Raw genomic sequence first — 24,404 nt, 5'->3', positions numbered from 1 at the left:
TGTTCTGTCTATGAAAGGTTTGTGTCTAATCAACCGATGATGCCTCCTTGCATGTGATCAGATGAATTTCCTATTGGGCTAGGATTTCCTCTAAGGATAACTGGGAATCACAAATAACTTTAAATAGTCTCTGGCTTGGTTGTCTCCTTTAGGGGACAAGAGACTGAGTAATGCCATTACTTTCCAGGACATTTCCTTCCTTCTCCTATTGGTATTTGGGATTCACAAAGGAGTTGTGGCCCAGCAGGATCCAGTTGAGCTGCTGATGGACTCGGATAGCAAGGAATCATATGAGTCTGCCCTGGACGATGTGGAGGACCCTGTGCAGGGTTCAGACTCAGAGCAGGGACCAGAGAGGCTGGTTGGCCAACAGGAGGCACCGGAGGCATGGAGCAGTGGGGAGGATCAAAGGCAGTTTGTCCCTAATGCTAGATTGAGAAGGGCTGAGAAACGGAAGCAGCAACTCCGTAGGCAAACTCACAGAAGATGATTAAGCACAGGTGGTTGTGGATTGGCCGCTCCCAAGAGAGATTATAGGTGAGGCGTTGGGAGGGGACATTTGCAGGAAATTACCGTTCGAATTAGTAGTTAAGAAAATCAATCTGTGTATTCTAGCCGTGTCTGTTCGTTTGGACTATCTGCATTGTCTGGGCCTTCAGCCAAAGGATGGGTTATCTCAGTAATTAAACAGTGGCAAACAGCCAAGCCTGTGTTCTGGTTTATTCACAGGCATTGGGGGGGGGGGGTTGTCAGAACACAAAGGTATGACAATTAATGGTCTAAACCAGGGACGTCAAACTCAAGGCCTGCGGGGCGGGCCTGGAAATAGCAAAGCACCTGCTCACAGTGCCTCTGCAGCCAAAACGGGGTACGGGGGCATGTGTGGCCCCCCTGCATCCCATTTTCAACCTGGAGGGCCTCTTGCAGCAATCTGCCGGCCAAAATGGGGCATGGTGACTCTGTTTTAGCTGGAAAAAGGTGTCCGTCGCATCTCCCCCCCCCGGCAGGCCCACGGAGGAGAACTACAATGCTGATCCGTCCCTTGAAGAAATCCAGTTTGACACCCCTGGTCTAAATGTTCTAATGCCCAAATGCATGTCTCTTTATTCGTCTTGCAAAGCAGAGAATCGGAAGGTCCATAAGTCTATCGTAGTTCCTGGACCTTACTGCCCATTGCAACATTTCCAATTTTATGAGCACATTTATTCCCCCCTCCCCATAATAAAATAATATTACGGAAGAGGAAAATTCCAGCAATAAGAACACAAGAAACTTTTTTCTTTTTTTTTCTTTTTTTTCTTTGCCTAAACAGCATTGCATTTCAGCTTTTAACGAGGAATCTATTCTGTAAGCATAAATAACCTAAAGGCTCGGATTTATTAAGAATGCAAAAAAAAAAAAAGAATTAAAAAAATAAATCAGGGCAAAAGAAACATTTCCACCCCAAAACAGTGTAGCACTTTTACTTGTCACATCTAGAGCTATTGTCACTGCAATTTTCTTACCCTGCAAACAAGGCTGTCCTTCCTTACCAACCATTTAAATAATAAATTTCCAACTATGCTGCTCGCAGCATTACTAAAAAAAAAAGAGAGAAAATATTAACTTACAAAATAACCAATTATTCATACATAATGATGACAAATTAAAAAAATCTTAAATTAAACAGCTTTCGTTCTTTCTCTGGGTATCCACATTTCATTCCAGTTTCAGGTAGCTTGGCACTGAGTAATTAAACATTAAAAAATCAAGTTTGTAGACTTCATAGAGCTGTGTTTGGTGCTCCGAACTGATGTTCTGGAAGAACTCTGCAGTCATTTCATCTGTAGTTCTTGTAGACTTTGCATAAGTGGGGAACTTGAGATAGTTTCCTACTCCTGCTAGTTGAAGAATGTAGTTGGAATCCTCCTCAAGAGTCTCGTACTTCCCTATGAGGTCATAATGGATGTGACAAGGATGGCACAGAGAGAAGACAGTTTGCCAGTGTTCATTGAATGGCTCTTCTCTTTGAGTTTGCGGGTCTATGAGATAAGCTACAAACTCTTCAAATTTTACATCATCACCTTTCTGCAGAGCATCTTGTGTCGCATTTTTCCTTTGGCGCTTCACAATTTTGGTACCATATCTCTTGTGAAAGGAGGTGTTATATTTTTGGGTGAATTTGTTTCTATAGGCTGACACCAGTCTCTCAAAAGGCTCACGGACAAACAAGAACTTCATGTAGTTTTTCAAGCGATGGTTGATCTCTGGGATGCTGTACTGGTTGAGTGTTTTCAAGTTGGATGAGACATGGGCTTCATTCGCTGGTATCTCCATGGGATCTGTGTATTTTCCTCTCCCAGTCAACACCATCATGACTCTTTTCCAGTTGGTACAGGCTACTTTGGGGACATAGCAATAAATCAGTTCATGATCTTCATCAACCACTAAATGTTTGAGATCGTTAGGTGTCAGGACACGGCGCTTCTTGGTGGACATGCTGTTGGCTCGACATGTATCTGTCACTTGATCCCTCCGGATTTGATGAAGGATTGCAGTGCTGGATAATTCCAACTATGTAAATAAAACACAAATAAAGACAACTTAGTACTGTTTGAAAATATTTTTTCCATCTCGTTATTAATACTGTCTACTTCTTGCTAAAGCCCACTGAAGTGGTACACTAGGTAAAGTAAAGGTTCCCCTCACTCATATGTGCAAGCCGTTCCTGACTCTAGGAGGCAGTGCTCATCTCCGTTTCAAAGCCGAAGAGCCAGTGCTGTCCGAAGATGTCTCTGTGGTCATGTGGCCAGCATGACTAAATGCCCGAAGGTGCACGGAAAGCTGTTACATTCCCAACAAAGGTGATTCCTTTTTTCCTACTTTTTACGTGCTTTTGAACTGCTAGGTTGGCAGAAGCTGGGGCAAGTAATGGGAACTCACTCCGTTACACGGCACTAGGGATTCAAACTGCTGAACAGCTGACTTTTCTAATTGACAAGCTCAGCATGTTAGCCACTGAGCCACTGTGTTCCTATATCCTAGGCTAGGGGTCAAACTCATGCTGTCACATTGTCGACACATGACGTAACGTGATTTCCCCCTCCCCCTTCGTTAATGCAAGTGGTGTGGCCAGTGCTTGAAGCATATGGCCCATGGGCTACGAGTTTGACAACACCTGCCCTAGGCAGAAATTGTTTCTAATTCTCTGCTAGAGCTGCTTCTATAGACATTCTTCTGCTGTTTGATTGACACACAAAACTTCCGTTACCACTTGGAAATAAAACAGTTACTAAAAATGCACTTTCCTGGAAAACTAGTGGCTTGTTCAAGACCCATCTATCCAGTCTTCTATGTCCAAAAGCAATATTACAACTTAGGGATGATGCTGAATCTTGTAGTTTATAGGTATACTCTTTAAATGAAGTCTGCAGTTCATAAGTTACAGTACACTGTTTGCAATTGCTACTCTAAGAGAAACTTATATTATGATTGTTGGGTGGTGAGGGGGTACAATATCTGAATGAGTAATTTACCTTAAGATGGGGGGAGGGGAGGGGGTACAGTATTTGGTACAATATTTGAATGAGAAATTTTTTTAAGTTGGGGGGAGGGGAGGGGACATAGTATTTGTATGTGATTTACATTATATGGAGGGGGGTAAAAAGGGGGAAAATTTGTTTGTATAAAACTTTTTCAATTAAAAAAAAAGGTAGAGTTCTTTTGTGTATCTTCCGCTCTAAAAGAACCCCTTGGTGGTGATGGCATTCTATTTATCAGTTGCTGCATTACATTCCAGCTGGGAACACAGCAGACAAATTTGCATGTAACATGCTCTCTTTCCATCCTTTTTCTCCCCTGTGCTGGATTTTGATGCATCTGTGGTTTATCAAAGTGCAATTCCCTGTTGCCTTCAAATTATGAAATAGATTTTATACTGAACTTCAAATGAGGATCATATCCTGACTCATTTCCAGTCTCTAGTTAGTAAATAAACCAATGTTTACCTATGTGGAAGCAATGGAAATTGTGGTTTGATTAATTCTACATGTATTGTAATCTGCTCCAGGCAGTAAAGAAGGAGAAAGACTATAAACAAAAGATCCCTTGTCTGGGCAGATCAAGTTGCTTTCCCTGTAAGACAGGGGTGTCAAACTGGATTTCTTTGAGGGCCGGATCAGCATTGTAGCCCTTCTCTATGAGCCAGCGAGAGATGTTCAAGGGGCGGGAGAGACAGGATGGACGCCTCCTGCAGCGAGGCCCCCCTGTGCCCCATTTTTGGCCTGGATGGCCCTCTGCAGTACTTTGCCAGACAAAATGGGGCATGGCAGGACCGTGTGGGGCTGTGTGATTCCCCCCACATCCTGTTTTTGGCCTGGACTGCCTCCTGCAGCACTCTGTTGGCCAAAATTGGGCGTGGGTGATTCAAGAGTCATCCAGGCCAAATATACGGTGCGGGGGTTAGAGTTAGGGTTACCCTAATCCTAACTCTTACCTCATTTTGACTGCCAGAGACATCGCGGGCAAGTACTTTGCTATTTTCAAGCCAGCCCCATGGGCCAGATTTAAGCACCCCAGGGGCTGGATCCAGCCCAAGAGTCTTGAGTTTGACACCCCTGCTGTAAGAGCTAAGATATCCTATTGGAAACAAGGGTATAGAAGATCAGGTCCTGCAGAAATGTGGAATGGCATTTACCAGAATGTCTTTTCAAAGCATTCTACTTACAATAATTGTATTTCTCAACGAGTGCAGAAAACTCATGTTTTCCAAGAATTGCCAAGATTTTTGGATTTCAAGCAAGAATGAGAATGAATTTCCTACTCGTTTGCCCTAGAAATCCTACAATCAGAAATCTAACGTCTCTATGGACGGCTGTTTCTTTTGCAGATAAGATACTTATGGCTAGCCCTGCCCAACCTGCAGAGGCACTTATGGCCATAATTACAGGTAAAGCTACAGATGGAAGCAAACACATTTTATTGGCTCCTAAGGACAATGCAGCCATAACCTGGTACTGCAAGTATTTCAGTCCACCTTTATGAAACATGGCAATATAAATCTTTCTCTTGTCCTAAAAAGACTTCTTCCCGCAACTCTGGTCAAATTCATTTTGAAAGAAGATCAAAACTTGGTGTAACCTTTGATGCTGAGAACAGAAGGAGGACACTGGTTTCCAAGCACTTTTGAAAATGAACACAGTATGTGCTCCTGCTGTTGATATGTATCTCAGCCTAAGATTAATTGTTTTGTCTTCCTCATTGGCAGTGACCTTGGCGTGTGAAATAAACTTTGTGGAAATGCACCAAAGGAATTTTAAAACATGCTTCCAAGAAGTATTTGCTTTATTTTGTTTTGCTATCAGTGCTGGCTTCTGAGACTCACAACATCAAATAGGGCAAGCATCCATTGGCTTTGAACATGCTTTTTGCTTATCATGGACTTTGTTTCTAGATGGATATATTTATTAAGGATTTTTGTAGTTCTAAATTGAATAAATTTTCTTTTGTAGAATGGGTTAAATTATAGGATAGGAATACATTCTTTTTCCTATTTTATTCCTCTAATCCTTCTCACACTGCAAGTTTTCTGGGGTAGATTATTTAATTACTTAAGATATCGCAGCAAAAAAGAACAACCCTGTAATACACTGGGACTAGAGGTGGTAAGCAGGTTCTGACCAGTTCTGGAGACTCTGTAGCCGAAATTTTGAGTAGTTTGGAGCCCCACCCCCATCTAGTATCTGCCTCCCCTGTCCCAGCTGATCGGAAAGAAATGGGGATTTTGCAGTAACTTTCCCCTGGAATGGGTGGGAATTTAGATTTTACAGTATCCTTCCCCTACCATGCCTGCCAAGTCATGCCTATAGAACCAGTAGTAAAAAATGTTGAATCCCACCACTGACTGGGACATAGCAGATGGATATTTCAATCTATTAAAACAGCCATTATAACAATATGATGTCAAAGGATGTCAAAAATCACTTAGCAAAACTCATACAGTTTAAGCATGAATACCCCAAATTTCTTTTCCATGTAGGCAGGAATATGTGTTGTAAAAATTGTGCTAACCCAATTAAGTTCCATTATATTGACCAACCTATTGTTAAGCCATGAATTATTGATCAATGGGATTGGTTTCCACAACTAGCCTTGATAATTTACAATGCAATAATTTAATGGCAAATTACACTATTTGTGCAAAATCATGATACATAGCACATCACATATCATCCCTTGCTGCCAATTCTGGACATCCATGCAGGGATTATAATTTTTAAGTGTTGCATTCATCTAACATGCTGAGCGTACTATAATGCCATAACTCAGACATTACTGAGAAGTGACCCATTAAATATACTTTGATTTTCTTTTTAGGAGAAATATTGATATTATCAATATTCTAATAACCAGAATATTGTAATACCCAGGTATGTGATGGCTAAGACTGGCTGAGCTTGTTGATCAGAAAGGTTGGCAGTTCGGCAGTTCAAATCCCTAGCGCCATGTAACAGGGTGAGCCCCCATTACTTGTCCCAGCTTCTGTCAACCTAGCAGTTCAAAAGCACATAAAAATGCAAGTAGAAAAATAGGGACCACTTTGGTGGGAAGGTAACAGTGTTCTGTGCGCCTTCAGTATTTAGTCATGCCGAACCACATGACTACGGAGACATCTTTGGACAGCACTGGCTCTTCGGCTTTAAAACAGGGATGAGCACTGCCCCTAGAGTCGGGTAGGACTAGCACATATGTGCGAGGGGAATCTTTACCTTAAAATCCAGAATGCATTTTCGTAAGTAGCAAATTTTTACATTTGCATTAGTATTGGCTGCGTCAGGGGTGGGTTCCTGCCAGTTCTAACCTCTACTATAGAAGAGGTTCCACAAATCTACAGTGCCGTTTAGAATCGGTTCCAGCTCCCTCCCCCCCACCCGTCCACACATCATCAAGATGAAGAGCGATAGGGGGAATTCTGGGAGTTGAAGTCCACAAGTCTTAAAGCTGTCAAGTTTGAACACCCCTGGGGTTTTTTTTCTAAAGGTTTAGGGGTGCAAGGGTCTTGTAACTTGACAGCTTTAAGACTTGCGTGCTTCAAATGCCAGAGTTTCTGAGCCAACATTTTGGTTGCTAAGCAAGAGCGTTGTTAAGTGAGTTTCACCACATTTTACAAGTTGGCTACGCCCACCCAGTCACATGGCTGGCAAGCCACTCCCACCCAGTCACATGATTGGCAAGCCACTCCCACAAAGCAGGCCACACCTTCAGAAGAGGTTCTAAAAATTTTTTTAACCCATCACTGGGCTGCGTCCATTAAAATAGGTATTATCCCACCTCCCATCATTTACAAGCGCAGAGCTCAAATATTCCATTTTCTGATCTGGACTACCTTAAAGAGCTGATTATAACCTATCTTCATTTTCCCCCTTTCTCCCTTCATTTCAAAAGTTCCACTTATTTGCCATGTATGAATAAACACGCAAACATCCATAAACATTCTGATACCATTAACAGGCTTCATAATTTACACAAAGTCTAATTGCAGCAGGAATGTAGCCATTATATATTACCAATAGCAATCAATGTCTTTCTTTTTTCCCCTTAATTAATACTCACATTGCATTGTGTTATTTTATTGCTTTGATCTGAAAGTTAAACTTTCATTTAAAGTAAAGTGCCATGTAAATGCCATCAAGGTCCTGGAACCATGTTTTCATGATTTGTAGACAACCCCCCCCCCCCTCCAGTGTTTACATTTTGTTCCTGCTGTGAGGTGTCTGTGTAACCTTGAGCTCGTGGTTGCCATACGTAACTGCCATTCCTAATGTGTGTATGAGACAACTGGCCTAATGACCTTTATCCAAAGTCTTAATGACAACAAATTAAAAGTCACATTGAAGCATATCTGCTTTTTGGGCTATTGACGTACCTAGAAACCCTCACACAATTAAAAAAAAAAAAGACACAAGACTTAATTGCAAATTAGCTTTCTAGCTGGCGGATCTTTTGATTGAAGCTGCACTGCAACAATGCTAATTTTTGAAGATATGAATTTGCATCAATATGCTTAAGGGTTTTTTGGCAAGCATTTTGAAACGAACGTTTAATCATAATTGTTTTTTTTATATGCCCACTGTTTTTTGCGGTATGCCGCTCAGAGTCACCTTTTTGCAAGATAGTTGGCCATATAGTTTTGATAAATGCATAAACAAATATTCTCAACATCTTTAATAGCTAGGGACAGACGCCTCTTCTCAGACCTTTTACGACACAATCCACTATCAGTAGCAAGAAGAAGGCAGGTGTGATACATGTACAGGGGGTAGATCTTGACTTACGACCACAATTAAGCCCAACATTTCTGTTACTAAGCGAGAGATTGTTCAATGAAGTTGGCCCCATTTTACAACCCCTCTTGCCATACTTGTTATAGTGGATCACTGCACGCATGCGCCCTTACCTCCTGCGACGCCTCCGCGATGCTCCAGCCGCTCAGCGGAACATCGCACAGGCGCTATACGCTCCGTGCACGAAAGTGCTGAAGAGCTCAAATGCAGGTAAGGAGGGCGGGCAGGTGGGCCCTCCAGAGCACCGTACTGGAACAGTACCCAGTGCTCCCGGCAGGCACCAGTACGCCCGTACTGGGGCGTACCGCCTGCAACCCACCACTGCTATGGATTTATTTTTTGTTCAGAGACAAAAATTGGGATCACTTATGTAATCAGCACGGAAAAAAATAAAAACAAATCAAGGTGGTAGCTACCATTGTTCAAAGCCTTGTCTCCTTTGATGTACATGACATTAATAAACAAAAGGATGAAGCTTTTGTTCACCAAGTTAAATTTTTGGGTGCGTCTCCCATGGATAGACCTGTCTGAAATAAGCTTTTCTATTACCTTTTAACTGATTGCTTTTGCGATCTTGAATGCATCGCTCCATCTGATGAAACTCAAATATTAAACAATTGTGCTGAAATTGGGGATAGGAAACAAAGCACAGTGGCCCCCATTTTTATGAACATCACAGATTGGAAAGGCTAGAAGTAAGTATTGTGTGGGTCCCAATTCAAAATACAGCCCCAGGTACTACAGGTAACTAAAAAAAGAATCAAGGTTGTAGGCAATTCATTTCATGGCACATTTAACTAAGACGTATTTGAAGGGTGGGGAAACGTTATTTGTTTAAAATTCCTGTAAATCATAGCTTGCTATTTTTTTCTGAATGAAAGGAAAATCCCTCCAGTGGGTTTTGCTATGTTTCTTGCAAGTACTATACATATATTATTTACTTTCTTCTTAGTTTTCCTCCCTTTTGTTATTTGTTCCTACAGTAATTTCTCTTCATTTGCAGATAGTCATTGTCTGCCTTGCATTATAATCCTTTCATCAGTTTTGAACATCTGCCAGGTCCTAACTGTTTCATTCTGTTGATGTATTTGAAGATGCTAATTTCACTTTGGATGGCTTTGTATCCTACCCAACTCATTGCATAAAACCCCACGGCAAGTCCAGAAATCAAGGCATCTTTGCCAGATATGCACATGCAAGATCCTCCACTTTGTCTCCCTGTTAGACTTCAAGAGACAATCAGATAAGGTGGTCCTGATAGCCCCTCTGGTCTATGACCTCCAAATGTGATCCCATTGTGCTTTCTCAAGGATAACTTATGTGTCCACTTACCCTCTGGGTAAGTTCTTTCATAGAAAGGAATACATTGGTTTTCACCTATAAGTCAGTCAAATTATAATGAGTATAATTTCCTTGGGAGGAGAGAGAAATAATGTAGGTGCAACACACTTTGTGATTCAACAGTTCAAATGATCAAATGGATCTATATTTTTCATTTCAGGGGGAAAAAAATCCCCAAACCTAATAGTTAAATATAATGTTATTTCAATTTTAAGAGTTCTCTTATATATGCCTTTTGATATGGCCATTGTCTCCAGTGGACCAAAAAATAATAGCAATAGCAATAACACTTAGACTTATATAACATTTCAGCATTTTACAGCACTCTCTAAGTAATTTACAGGATCAGCATATTGCCCTCTGGGTCCTAATTTTATCAACCTTGGAAGGATGGAAGGTGAGTCAACCTTGAGCCGGTCAGGATCAAACTCCTGGCAGTGAGGAGAGTTGGCCTGCAATACTGCATTCTAACCACCGCACCACTAAAGCTCGCAAAGCAAGAGAGGAATTGGATGTTGATGTCAAGCAGAAGGAAGGTTCTCCTGGACATCTTAGAATATACCACCAATGCAGATGGTGAAGATGGAAACAGCAGTCTGGTTCAGTGAGATTCCAAAAACAAAACACAATGACTGCATCCTGGGAAGAATTGTCTTAGCTATTGGAGAAAAGTAATTTACCTTGTTAAATTGAATGAAATCCGGTGAAGAAAAATAGAGTTTTGGCCTGGTAGAAAGCAATGCTCACATCTTTTGCCAGCATTTAGTTTGACTGGAAACTAATCTTTCAGTTCACTATTAAGTCAGAGTCATTTATAAAGGAAGAATGTGCAATGAGTTTTAGGATAAATATCTAGCAGCCTAAGCCAAGCATGGAAAATCCACACATAGCTTTCCAAAATCTTTGGTGTAGCTCCAAAAACTCCCCCATTGCTATTAAATTAATTTAGTATAATAAAATGGTGAAATCAATTGATGCACATAATCATATTAACTGTCAGTAACAATGTAAGATGAATTAAATTTTAATTGCATCAAATTCTATTGTCTTCTACCATCCACTTTTTTGCAGTGTCCCCCCCACCCCCCGCCTCACCCAGTACAAGTGTGGCTAATCGGAAGCCAAACACTTCATCCTGAGCTTCACAAAAGTATTCTATTTTTCAAAATATTTACTCATCATTTCTACTTTGGTAAGGGTTAACCTCTTAGTGTACTCACATTCAAGGCATGGGTATGCTAACTCAGAGTGGTTGCATTTTCTCTAACTTGCCATTAAACATTTTATTTGCTTCCCTTTGAGAAAAGATAACTGTCATCAACTGGAGTGAAGAAGTGCAATAGATCTCTTAAAATACCTGAAATAATGTCTCATAGATGAAGGTCAAGACTTGACCTCTACTATTTAAGCCTGTAGGACAGGGGTGTCAAACTCAAGTCCCATGGGCTGCATCCTGCCTGCAGGGTGCTTAGATCTGGCCCACAGGCCACCCTGGAAATGAAGGAAAGTGAAGGACTGGCCTGCCTGAGCTCCGTTTTCGCTGGCAGAGCACTTGGGCCACCACAGGCACCCCCCCAACATGAGTGTCGTTGAGCTGATCTACCTACCCTATCCCCTTACGGTCAAACACAACCCTGATGTGGCCCTCAATGAAATCAAGTTTGACACCCTTGTTGTAGGACATAAACTAATGCATTGGCTAATGGTTTAAAATTATGGGCAGACAACTTCCAAATAGATATTGGGGTGGGGAGGACTATTAATAAGAGTAATTCTAGAAGCAAATTGCCTAGAGAAGTGGTGAACACTATTTGTAGATGTGTTCAGGATAAAGGTGAACATTCATTTGTTGAGGTAGCTTTGATCTGGATGCCTGGAAGATGGAGATGGTAAAATGCTCTTCCAACTCCATATTTCCCCACTTGTCTGACTTGGCAGCTTCCCTTTCTGTGCAGGTGATATTAAGATTCTGAGGTCAAACCTCCCTTCTGTTGCTTTTCAGTGATTATGACCTTTGGAAGATACTGCTTAGATTCTTTGGCATGCTGTCATCACAGCCATCTGGAAGAGGTTTTCTGTCCCGTGTTTTTATATTTACTCCTTTGTCTTTGTTTTCTTTTGTGTCTTCAGAGGGGCTCATTTTCCTCTGTTCTATCAGCAACAACAATAACATGAAACTGAAAAGTTAAATGAAGGCTACATGGGTGTAATAGATGATAGATGAGCTTTCCACTACCAGGAAGTCATCTTTCAAATGCATGAAAAGGGGAAAAGAATAGTCAGATGTATCCTTACAAGACAGAATTGTTTACAATCATACACAAGGCTTTCCCCTTAAAAAAAGAAAAATTAACCTCCACTCAACCCCAAACAATCAGCCCTCTTGTTTGTGATGTGTCCAATAATTATAATGGCCCTTTTTCATATTTACGTTTGTTTACGGTGACATACGTCAAAAAGGCATGTTAACATTTTGAACCATCCTTTGGAATTAGAAGCTATTTTCAGATCTACTTTCAAAGCTTGATATCTAAAATTATGAAGCTCGCTAGAAGTACTTTTCAACAAAATGTCAGCTGGATATGACAGCTCCTTTATGTTTTTTTTTTTTAAAAAAAAGTTGTTCTGGAAACTTTTGAGAGCACCTGAATAAAACCAGTAAAACAGTGGCTGTCGAATTGTGGTTTATGAAGACGTTGAATAGACCAGTGATGGCGCAACTTTTCAGCACTTGGATGTGCAGGTGGGCAGCATCAAGTGCCAAAAATGGAGTGCATGCCCGCCTGGGCTGCAACCAGAAAGAGGAGCTGCCCAGAGCGCACTGGAAAATGAACTTCCAATTTCTAGCACACACATGCACACCGGCCAGCAAGTCTTGCCCACGCACTAATCAGCTGGCCAGTGCGCATGCTCACGCCAGATACTGGAAGACCAACTCTTCCAGTTTCTGCACTGCCACATGCATAAATTCCAACTGATCATTGCGTACACATGCGTGCCAGAAACCCGGAAGAGGAATGGGTGACGCTGCATGTGCCAGGCAACATGACTCCACGTGCCACTTTGGGCATGCGTGCCATAGATTCACCATCACAGGAATAGATCATTGACTGCAACATTCCTACATCCTCTAATATTCAATTGGTCAGACGAGACCAAAACCCTCCCCCCCTTTCCCTGTGTTAATTCATTTGCACAAATGGATCAGAACCTAAAAATGGATGCATGTGTGCATGGTAGTGATAGTACAAGTAGTTTGTGTGTGGGAGGAAATAAACAGGACTTGAATGCAGTTAATGATTGTAAGCTGTAGATACTGTGCTAGGTGGAATTGGGATTCCACAAAATCAACATGTAAGAAAAAAATGCAAAATGAAAATATGGTGATTAAGATATATATGTTACTGTGAAAGTCCGAAATCTGGTGAATGTCGACATTCACCGGTGAATGAAAGTCCGAAATCTGGGGAATGTCGACATTCACCGGTGAATGTCGACATTCACATAGTCGCTTGGTGTATGTCCTTATCCTCTCGACACCCTTACCCTAATACCCTTAACCTAATACCTCGGCTCCTCGCTTCCTTTTAAGCGTCTTCTGTTCGCGGAGTTTTTTTTTTTAAACCTGCGATCCTGCGCGGTTAGAACGCCGCGGTTAGAACGCTGCGAATTGAAAAGCAAAAGTAAAGAATTACGCTGACTCGTTATATATGTCACAGTGAAAGACCGAAATTGGTATGTGTCGACATTCACCGGTGAATGTCGACATTCACCAACATTCACCGGTGAATGTCGACATTCACCAATTTCGGTCTTTCACGGTGACATATATATAAAACAAGGATTTCATTGGCTTGGAAATCCACTAATACCTAGCCCACAGTACTCATAAATTTCGATTGAACATTCCTGAATGACTGTTGTTATGATGGTATAAATTAAAATAATGAGAACAGCAGTAATATCAAAATCTTAGAAGAGAACCTTTTTTATGTTCTCATCGGAGATTCTGCAAAAATGTCCTTTCTTCCTTTCATCCATATTGCATAAAATTCAAGTAATGATTTCTCTGATTAGCTGATCTTAATGTCAAACCATAAACTCTTCTACAATGCGTAGACCTAAATCACCACATTATGGTTTACTCTGAGGCGAAACGCCAATCATTTTGTCTGTACCAACATCCACAAAATCTACTGCTTCCTTCTATAAATACTTGCAAGAAAGTTCCCCAAATGAGAAACAGCATGGAAATCTGCTTTTTTTTGTGTGTTTTCTTTTGGAGTTTTCTTTCTTTTGTTTTCTTTCTTTATTCATATACAAACTTCTCAGTTGTCCTTTAGGGGAAGCATACATTGAGAGTGCTTATTTCATTTGAGCTTTTAACCTGACAAAAGAGAGCAAAGCAAATATTTACACAAGGTAGTGAGGCCAAGACACAAATAACTGAAACTTGCCTCAAGAGTCTACAGATTCAAATAACACAACTCCCTCTGTCCTACTTTAAACCTGTTGCAAAACATTTGCTCCTGCTTACTGTAGGTTTTTGTCATTTCTGTTTTCTTACCTAAACCTGTAAAGAGGAGGCGGGGCCAGATATGACTGGATATGAATGAATGTAAAATTCTTGCTAGAAGTAGAGAATCCTTATTGTGCCCAACTGAATATTCAGAAAGATACCCAACAGACTGAAAGTTCAGGCAAATGAGGAGATTCGTTTTTTGAAATCCTCTCTTAATCTGCCTTTTTAAAATTGCCCTTGTACCCTAAAGGAATCTAAGTTATTGATTTTGTTAGAAAGCCCAAAGGGGAAAAAAGAGGAGGATGGAGAAGAGATTGAGAGAGAGACAGAGAAAACAGGTATTATAGGAAAGAGAACAGTGTATAAATCAATATTTTTTAAAAAATATTTGTCTTTGAGTGTCAAATCCTGTCTAAGCTAAAAAAAAGAGACTTCAGGATTGTTTGATTTTCCATGAAGGAAAGACACTATCAGATCTCCCCCTGTTCCATACAAAGAAACTGAATCAATTGGCAGCTTAGGTTGACAGAAGAAAGGAGTCTGAAATCCTCAGCCCCATTCTGAGGCTAAAAGCTACTTCCAAGTGGGGAGGGAAGCAAGTTCAGGTACTGGAAAATAGTAGAGGCCTGCAGAGATTTCTTTGCATCATCTTTTGCCTGCCCAGAGTCAGTGCTTTCGGTATTATGACTGGTTGACATGGATTGTCCTAAGAAAGTTGTTTTTACACAAATTTAAACAAACTTACTTTGAGACCTATGTAAAATGCATCTATTTGTAATAATTCTTCAGATTTTTAATTTATAAGCAGAAATATATGAGAACAAGCAAGTTATTCGGTAAATCTTACTTTTTCTATGCTGAGAATCACATTCTTTACCGATAGATTTAATATTCTTCCATCTGCACTTCTTCAAGGAGGTTATAATAAAATCCTTGCAGTTGAGGACATTTACCCTTGTAAGGTTAGCCTTCAAGGAGGTTGAACTCATCTCTCATGTACTATTGCATTTTGTAAAGACATTAGGTCAATCTTCATTGTGCCACTAATAGATACGTTTTCTGGGAAGCCTTATACATTTTATGTGAATCATCTCCTTTGGGATTTAAAACCGTTCATTATATGTAAATAGCTAAATTTTAGGTTGCTGTCATTGAAGTATGATATAATGAATTAAATATTTAATTACTTTTGGTTTGATGCACCTTAACATATATATATATATATATATATATATATATATATATATATATATATATATATAATTTGGTACCTATCAATGTTTTAGATTTATTACCAGGTAACAACTATATTAATATGGTAATAGAGGAGTGAATGTTGTATTGTGTGATTTATTTTGCTAGTTCTTAGTATATTATTGTATTTATTTGCTTCACTCTGTTTTTGTTTTTTCAAATTTTGCTAATAGACTGAACAAATATTGATTGAATTATACTTTATGGTGAATAATAATGTAACATTGAATGGCATACATAAAAGGTGTATATGATTATATTATCTCCCCTGCCACAAATTATGTGCACTTCCCACATGGACAATAGGTTAGGAATTATAGCATTATCTTATTGGCATAATTATTAAATAATTATGGCATTATCTTTCATTGACTAGATTATACTTCATGAGTCATACAGAAGGTAATTGGCAGGCACAGGAGAAAAATCTAAATAGTGGAACCAAACAGCAGTAAAAATAAAATACAAGTGTGGCCTATAACAATAATTAATACGTCATAGGTACTGACACAATGGAATTAATTTCAGCTTTACTGGTGTACTTCCTCTCTTGAGGTTTTTAAGAAATTGGACAACTACTTCTCAAGGATGTTCTAATTGGTTTTCTTTCACACTGAAAAGGGTTGGACTAGATGATCTTTAAGATACCTTCCAAACCCATAATTCTACGATTCTGAAACCAGTTGCACTGTGAATCCCAGCACTTTAATTATATTGCCTAGAGTAAATAGGAGTGGGAGTAGGTGAGTGGCACTGCACTTGTAGGCAATTCAATAATTAAATTGAATTAGTTGAGGTAGGTAGCCACACCAATCACACAAGTTGAGATAGGTAGCCACTCAAATCCAAAAAGATTTGTGTGGCCTGCCTATCTTAAAGCACAACTCTGGGTGGCTCACAACAATAAAACTACAAAACCCGAGATGACTTCCGGTCCCAGAAGGTGACGGACCTGTGCATCTGCCGCTTGTCTCTTCGGTGGGCTCCTTTTAGGAGCACAGGGGGCCTTGGAGGGGCTCCCTGCCGTAGGGCGGCTTGTTGGGACCCCCTGGATCGGTGGCAGCCACAGGGGGGTTTCCAACCTTGCCCCAGGAGCCGGGGAGCATGGGGGGTGCATGGCGGTGCTGCGCGCTGTCACTGTGTGCCTTCACCGAATGGAGCCTGGAAGGAAACAATTAATCAGATGCTACAGCTGAAGTGCGGTGAGGTGGGAAGTTTCCCTCAATCTCTTTTAAATCTACCTAATTGATGAGCAGCAGCCTTTCTAAATTGTGGATTCAATCCTTTGAAGTGTTAAGATTGGAGGGGGAGATTTTCCACCACCCCTCGGAAAAGCGGCACTCGGAATATCTCTCTCTCTCGGAGGAGAGAGAGAGAGAGTTAAAAGTTAACTTTCACTTCCACTAAGCAATGGGAGAATGACTTTTGCAACAATTGCAAGAGATGACTGCTGAGTTGATTCTTTTAAACTACCTTTTGGAAACTTTGGATATGTTGCTTTCTGATCCCCTGTGAAGGTGGAGCCAAGATGGCCAATTTCCTCCTTCTTCTTTGCTTTTACGAATGAAGTTCCCCCTTTGAAAGGATTGCTGGCTTTATATTACCCTACACTCCAGAGATCTCCTGGAGCCTCTCTTCTTATGTGGTCCCCTTGGATTTGGAACACTTGATTCTTATCTTTTGGCTTGGAGCTGTATAGGAAGACTAACTTTCACTTCTGGGCTTGTTTGCCTCATGATCTCTCCCAGCTGTGCATTCCACAGACGCCATTTCTTCTGTATAAGACTTACAGCTATCTCTGAACTTAACATGGGTCCTAAAAAGCTACCGCCTGGTAAGGCATCCTCGGCCCCGACATCTTCTACGTCTAGCCCGATTACTCAACAGACACAAATGGCCTCATTTCTACAACCTAAAACAACTGAAGAGAGTTCAAAGGACTTATCTGTTGGCCAAATGTTTCAAACTATTATGAAGGGACAAGACAAACTGAAAAAACAACTGGCAGACTTAAATGATCAGCTCAGAGAAACGCAACAACAAGCAACACAAAATAAACAGAGAATAGGTGTACTGGAGGAAGACACGACTGGGCTGAGGGTGGAGGTTAAGATTGTCCAGAAGGGGAATAGAGAATTTGAAAATCATATGATAAAAATGGAATTTGAAATAATGTCTTTTTTTCTTATATTTCAAAATTTACCAGAGACAGAAAATGAAGACCTTAAGGAGATCATGACCACAATTTTAGCAGAATATATTAAAAGAGATAAACAACAGCTATGGTGGGATATTGATTTGATTTATAGGATCAATTCAGCATACGCTAGAACACACAATGTTCCAAGGGAAATACATGCTAAATTTCTTAGAAAGACTACAAGAGATGAGGTCTTAGGAGCTCAAAGGGTGGGACCACTAAAATATAAAGACAAAGAAATAACCATCCTTAAACAAATTCCGAAGAAAGTAAGAGATAAGGAAGAAATATTCCTCTTTATCAAAGAAATTATATAATAAAGGAGTTTGGTTCAGATGGTTATTGCCAGAGGGAATGGTGATTTTCTGGGAGGGCACTAGAATTAGAATTAATACAGTTGTGGAGGCAGAGGCTTTCATTGAAAAATACAGTGCCTTTCTAGATGGAACAGGGGACAGTACACAAGATATGACGGGGGGAGGGGCCATGGCTCTGCCAGAAGACGGGGGGAGGAAGCAATAGTGACTCAGGTCACAAAAATGAGTTTGAAACATTATTGCAATTGTTGTTATAATGTAGTTGTTGGAAGTGACATAAAAGATGATTGAACATATTGTTGATATAACGCAAAACAAAAAGCTGCCAATGTTTATTTCTTAATTTTTGATTCTTTTTTTTTTCTGTAAAAGTTATGAGATTCGGGGGGATTTCTACCTTTCGCACGATGTAGCTGTCAAAATTTTCTTGTACCGATTTACCCTTTCCTATAAATATTTGTAAAAACCAATAAAATTCTTTAAAAAACAACAACAATAAAACTACAAAACCCCAGTGTATTTTTTTTGTTCAAACACCCAATATGTTTGCACATACTTGACCTGTATGTCAATGTCTTTGTGAAATGAACAACATTTACTCTTCATGTTCGAAGCCTCTTCTCATATCTCTGTTTATGGCTGGCTATGCAACAAGTAATTTTTGTCACCCAAAAAAAATCCAGTGGGCTTCTGTACGCTGCATGCCAGAAATACAAAATCCTTTGGAAACAAATTAAAAACAAGTGTCATGTGTACTTTACTCTGAAGTGAAGACTGTAAAATTAAACAGACTTCTGTTGGCGGGATACCATCCTGGGCACTGAATGGGGAGATAACACAAGACTCTTGTCTTGTTCCCTTGGAAAAATACCACAGGAAGGAAGACAAGGAGAGCTTAGTTTCTGCAGCTGAGCTATAATGTACCCAAAGGAGCAAGATTAGAGGCCTAGAGTTAATTATGAAAAACAGTGTTTTCCTAGGAATGTACTTTCAGGCACCCAAATTACCATGTATATTTAACCAAGGCAAATACCTGTGTTGGGAGAGGGACTGAAGAACATAAGGACTGTTATATAGAATCAAGCCAACAATCCTTTGGAGCAGGCAACCATTTCCCACTGAAAGTAGCAGGAGCATGGGAAGAATCTGGGAGAGGCAGGCAGGGATGGGTCCCATGCCGCTTGCTGGGAACGTTGAAGCCACTGTGGATGAGGGCAATCATTCTCTCTGAAGACACTTTTGGGGGACATCTATTTTTCCCCCCTTTTTGACACCCTCCTTTCTTTTCTGTTCCCATCAAGCAAGCTCACAGAGAAATGCTAGATTCCTTTGTCCGGTGGTCTGAATTGCAAAGCTTGCAAAATTCAGCAAAACCTTTAGGTTAACAGCTGGTGGCTTCCCCCATTTTGAGGTATGATTTGAAGCAGGGGCCATGGGTATTTTTTCCCAGCCCTGCAGCTCTGGGAACTACCTAAAAAATAGAGGTTGATAGCAGTGGTGGTTGCCAATTTTTTTTACTACCGGTTTGGGTGCGTTCCCACATATGCAACGCAACACTTATGCACAAGCGCAGAAGCATCTGGGTGGGTGGGTGGAGCCTCCCACCACCACCACTAATGGTTTGCCTGATCCAGTCTGAACTGGGAGCAACCCACTTCTGGTTGATAGAATGATATCACAGAACTGGTTGGAATAATTTCTTTTCTTTCATTTTTGTATGGTTTGAATTTTTATTTATGGTCACATAGCTGAATATCTAAAAGCATTCTGGGTATCACATGATACAGAGGGACAAGCCAAGAGCTACGTAACATATCAGTCTTCTTTTGCAGTTTTAAGATTCAATCACTTTAATAAAAATGTCCGGAATAATCAACGTTGAAACATTAAGTTATGTTAATATCACTTCTTAAGTGGAACTCTGGTTACACAATTATGTTAGAATTTCCTTCTGGACGTAAGGCCAAAATGTATAGACTGTTCCTCACCATTAATTCCCATTGCCTGTATTCCTTTACATTATGGTTTTCCACCCTAAAATGCAATGATCATGCAACTCTACATGTCTGACTGACAAATAAAGTAGACACATTACTATCCATTTACATTTACTCCACATTTTCCCCAGTTAAGAATTCGACACTTCTGGCACAAATCTATCATGAACTAGCAGGATCAATTCTTTTCAATTAATGTGAATTTGCTCTGGGCACGTAAAATGCATGCATGCAATTCATTTAAACTTGTTAGAAATGCATAGGGCACATTGCACACCCTATCTTATATTGCCTAGACACTTTTGACAAAAGAACACCCTTCTTTTCAAAAGCAAAAATATTTGCCCATCTATCTATCTATCTATCTATCTATCTATCTATCTATCTATCTATCTATCTATCTATCTATCTATCTATCATCTATCTATCATCTATCTATCTATCATCTATCTATCTATCATCTATCTATCTATCATCTATCTATCTATCATCTATCTATCTATCTATCTATCTATCTATCTATCTATCTATCTATCTATCTATCTACCCACCCACCCACCCACCCACCCACCTACCTACCTACCTATCTACCTATCATCCATCTATCTAATTTATATGGCCACCTATGTTATTCATGCTCCCAGGTTTGGCTTATGGTCACTCATTCACACACTCACAGTCCTTGTCAACAACTGGAAAATAGTTAAGATGCTAATTGATACTTACCTCCATCTCAACTAGACTGGCACACAGGACTAGCCAGAGGGACAGAAGCTGCCAAGTCCGGATCCAAAGACAACTCAAAGAGGAAGAATGTTCCATAAGGCAGAGAAGGCTCACCTCCTAGGATCTGCCAAGTGTAAATCCCTAGCAGACGGGACCCGCAGCATGCCTTCTTCTCTGCCAGATCGAATGGACTGGACTTGAGCATTCATGATTGCTAACACGTTTAGTAAAGGTGATGAAATTGGCGGAGATAGCAAAGCTGACTGTCTTAATTACAGTAAAGAAAATTTATCTAATTTTGTTTCTCCTTGGAAACCGCTTCTGGATTTTTTGCTCAAAACTGAAGAAAATGAATTTTGGATTTGGGTGATTAGGATGATTTTCTTGTAATAGAAACAGCTTGAAATGTTGAGAAATGTAAAGTTAAAGGTTGATGTTGTAATTCATACACACACACATACACACACATCCTCTCACTGAAAAAAGCTGGAAGTCATTACACTCTTTTTCTTTGTTTTCTAACTTTTGTTTCTTTTTGCATTTTTATCATGATAAACTTTAATAGTTTTCTTTAAAAAATACAATACAATACAATAGCAGAATTGGAAGGGACCTTGGAAGTCTTCTAGTCCAACCCCCTGCCTAGGCAGGAAACCCTATACCGTTTCAGACAAATGGCTATCCAACATCTTCTTAAAGACTTCCAGTGTTGGGGCATTCACAACTTCTGGAGGCAAGCTGTTCCACTGATTAATTGTTCTAACTGTCAGGAAATTTCTCCTCCTCAGTTCTAAGTTGCTTCTCTCCTTGATTAGTTTCCACCCATTGCTTCTTGTTCTACCCTCAGGTGCCTTGGGGAATAGTTTGACTCCCCTCTTCTTTGTGGCAACCCCTGAGATATTAGAACACTGCTATCATGTCTCCCCTAGTCCTTCTTTCTCTTAAACTAAACATACCCAGTTCCTGCAACCGTTCTTCATATCGTGCAACCGTTCTTCAAATGATTGCTAACCAATTTAATGAAATTTAAAAGGGAAAAAATGATTTCAGAGTCATTAAATTTAAAATCCTGAGGGGATGAGATGGTTCTCTATATTGATTTTGAAACAGTTTTAACAACAAAAATTCAAAGACTACGTATTTTTATTTCACGAAGGAAGGCAAATATTTTTATTCATTGAAGTATTATTAAATCTAGGAAATTAAATTATTATGTAAACATTAACACAAGTCAATGTAGACTTCAGGAATATTTATTGTTTGGGCCAAAAACTCACAGAATTACAGATTTTTCTTCGTAGGATAGCAGCTTTAGCTGCACCACATTAACTGGTGTTGAAATATGTGTTTATCCTCAAGAGAGTTTCAGCCAATAACTGAGAAATGCTGTGCAGATGATCTCGCTCTCTTTTCACATCCAAAGTAGACAGATGAAAAGTTGTCATCCTTCAGTTGGCCAAAAATATTGCTGCCAGGGAGTGACTTAACTGCACATTATAGCATATTGTCTACACTCTTCTGACACTTGAACATGTGTTCATTTTTTATTTAAAAAAAAAACAGCAACAGCCCTAATCCGCTGATGCATGGAAGAAGTTTCAAAACACTTGGCTTAGCTAATAATGAAGCCCCAGGAGCCACCTCTCAGGCAGCAAGTGAACAAAGAACGTTCAAAGGAAATCTGAGATATGAAAAAGATGGATCACCGAGAGGCCAATTTGCATGCAGAAGGAGAGGCCAATATTGCAAGCATCTTTTCTAATAACACTGACCAGGGAGTCCACAGGGCAGTGATGGCTAACCTTCCTCCCATTGTGTGCCAAAAGCGGGGGGAGTGCAGGGGGGTCGTGTGCAGGAATGCCCGCACTCATAATTCTATGCATGTGACACCCCCCTCACCCCGTGTGCGCCTTCCGCCCGTTTTTTGCATCCAGAGGGTGAAAAACGGCCCTAAGGGCAAACTGGAAATCTGTTCTTGAACTTCTGGTTTACATGTTGGATTGTTTTTTGCCCTCCGGAGGCTTCAGAAAAGCCTCCGGAGGGCGAAAAATGGCGAAAAATGAAGGCTGAAGTCAGCTGGCCAGCACGTGCATGCACGCTGGAGCTGACAGGACAACACCTCGTATGCCCTAACAAATGGCTCTACGTGCCACCTGTGGCACGCATGTCATAGGTTCGCCATCATGGCCATAGGGTATGTGTGTGTAAGATGGTGGGTGGGAGCTTGCCACAAACAAAATGAGTAAGCCTTCAATCTGTTATCTTATTCTTCTACTATTATTTTTGGGTTTTCCATTTTTACTCTCTTCCAGTTCTGCATCTCTTGATTTTTTTCCCCTTCTGGAAGTTAATCTCTTTTGATCCGCTAATCCATTTTCAATGATATTTGAGTCTGGATAAATGTTCAAACATTTGCTTTAAGTATTCCTACTCTTTGTAGGATTTATACTAGCAAGCCGTAATGATGCAACTTTCAAACACAGTATACTTTTGCCTTGTCTGCGTTTGTCATTCTTCCGGTGATGCTACAGGGCTAGGCCCTGGTTGCCCAGATGTTGCTCCTGAGTCCCATTACCCATTTGTAAACAAATGCCCAGGAACTCTAACATCTGATACAGTCATTGTTGATCTTGGTGACACCCAGTTTCGTATAGAAGGTTTTTTTTTTAAAAAAAATCTCACCATATTAAATGGGTTGATGGGAGTGGTGCAGTGGCCTAGAAGTGGAGCTCTTGCCTCACAATCAGTAGGCTGCGAGTTTCGATCCTAGGTAGAGGCAGATATTTCTCTCTCTGAGCACACTGAGACTATATCTGCTGAACAAACCTCTGCATTGGTGACAGGAAGGGTATATTAAAACACTCTGCTAGCTCCATTCAGTTGACCAGACTCCATCCCACAAGGGATTATGGGGTCGTTAAAAGACAATGAAAGATTAAATGTGTTGATGAATATAGTTAATCTGGCTCCTCTGCTAAAACTAGTCTGGCATGAGTGACCCTTCTGGTAGAATACACTACTGCCACCAAGCTCTCAAATTCATCCGAACAGCTGCCAAAAAAGCCAACACAGTGGAAGACTGATTTGGTTGCCACAATGTAAAAAAGATGCTAAGACTCTAGAAAGAGTGCAGAGAAGAGCAAGAAAGATGATTAGGGGAACTGAAGGCTAAAGCATCTGAAGAGCAGTTTCAGGAATTGGGTATATCTAGTTTGATGAAAAGAAGGGTAACATGATAGAAAGGTTCCAATATGTCAGGGACTGCCACAAAGAAGAGGAGTCAAGCTATTCTCCAGAGCACTTGAAGGTAGGACAAGAAGCAATGGATGGAAACTAATCAAGGAGTAAACCAACCAGAACTAAGGAGGAATTTCCTGACAGTTAGAATAATTAATCAGACTTGTCTCCAGAAGTTGTGCTCTAACACTGGAGGTTTTTAAGGAGAGATTGGACAACCATTTGACTGAAATGGTATAAGGTTTCCTGCTTGTATATGGGTTGGACTAGAAGACTTCTAAGGTCCCTTCCAACTATGTTATTCTGCTCTGTTCTGTTTCTCAAACAATTGGGAAATCTATTGCATATTAGCAGGGATCTTGGTCTAATTTCCGCTAGCACCTTCTCTAAAGTTTATGGCATGGAGGACCTCCTAGATAAAGTCTTTGTGTGAAATAAAAAAATATGAACTAACACACAAACAAGCAAACAGAAGTATAAATGTCACTT

At 40.3% G+C, this 24,404-nt stretch overlaps 1 protein-coding gene across 2 annotated transcripts in view; it reads right to left on the bottom strand.

The window, feature by feature from the left end:
* Nucleotides 1-1,209: 1,209 nt before the first annotated feature.
* The window catches only part of CHST11 (carbohydrate sulfotransferase 11), a 230,682-nt gene continuing 207,487 nt past the window's right edge, over nt 1,210-24,404 (bottom strand). For both annotated transcript variants that reach the window (XM_081957642.1, XM_081957643.1), the window contains exon 3: nt 1,210-2,553. In XM_081957642.1, the coding sequence (XP_081813768.1) occupies nt 1,699-2,553 (855 nt within the window). In that variant the 3' untranslated portion in view covers nt 1,210-1,698. The remainder of the gene's footprint in view (nt 2,554-24,404) is intronic.

The sequence above is a fragment of the Natrix helvetica genome (genome assembly GCF_964273705.1).
Source record: "Natrix helvetica genome assembly, chromosome: 6".
Classification (NCBI taxonomy): domain Eukaryota; kingdom Metazoa; phylum Chordata; class Lepidosauria; order Squamata; family Natricidae; genus Natrix; species Natrix helvetica.
This window is presented reverse-complemented; position numbering and strand designations above follow the sequence as displayed.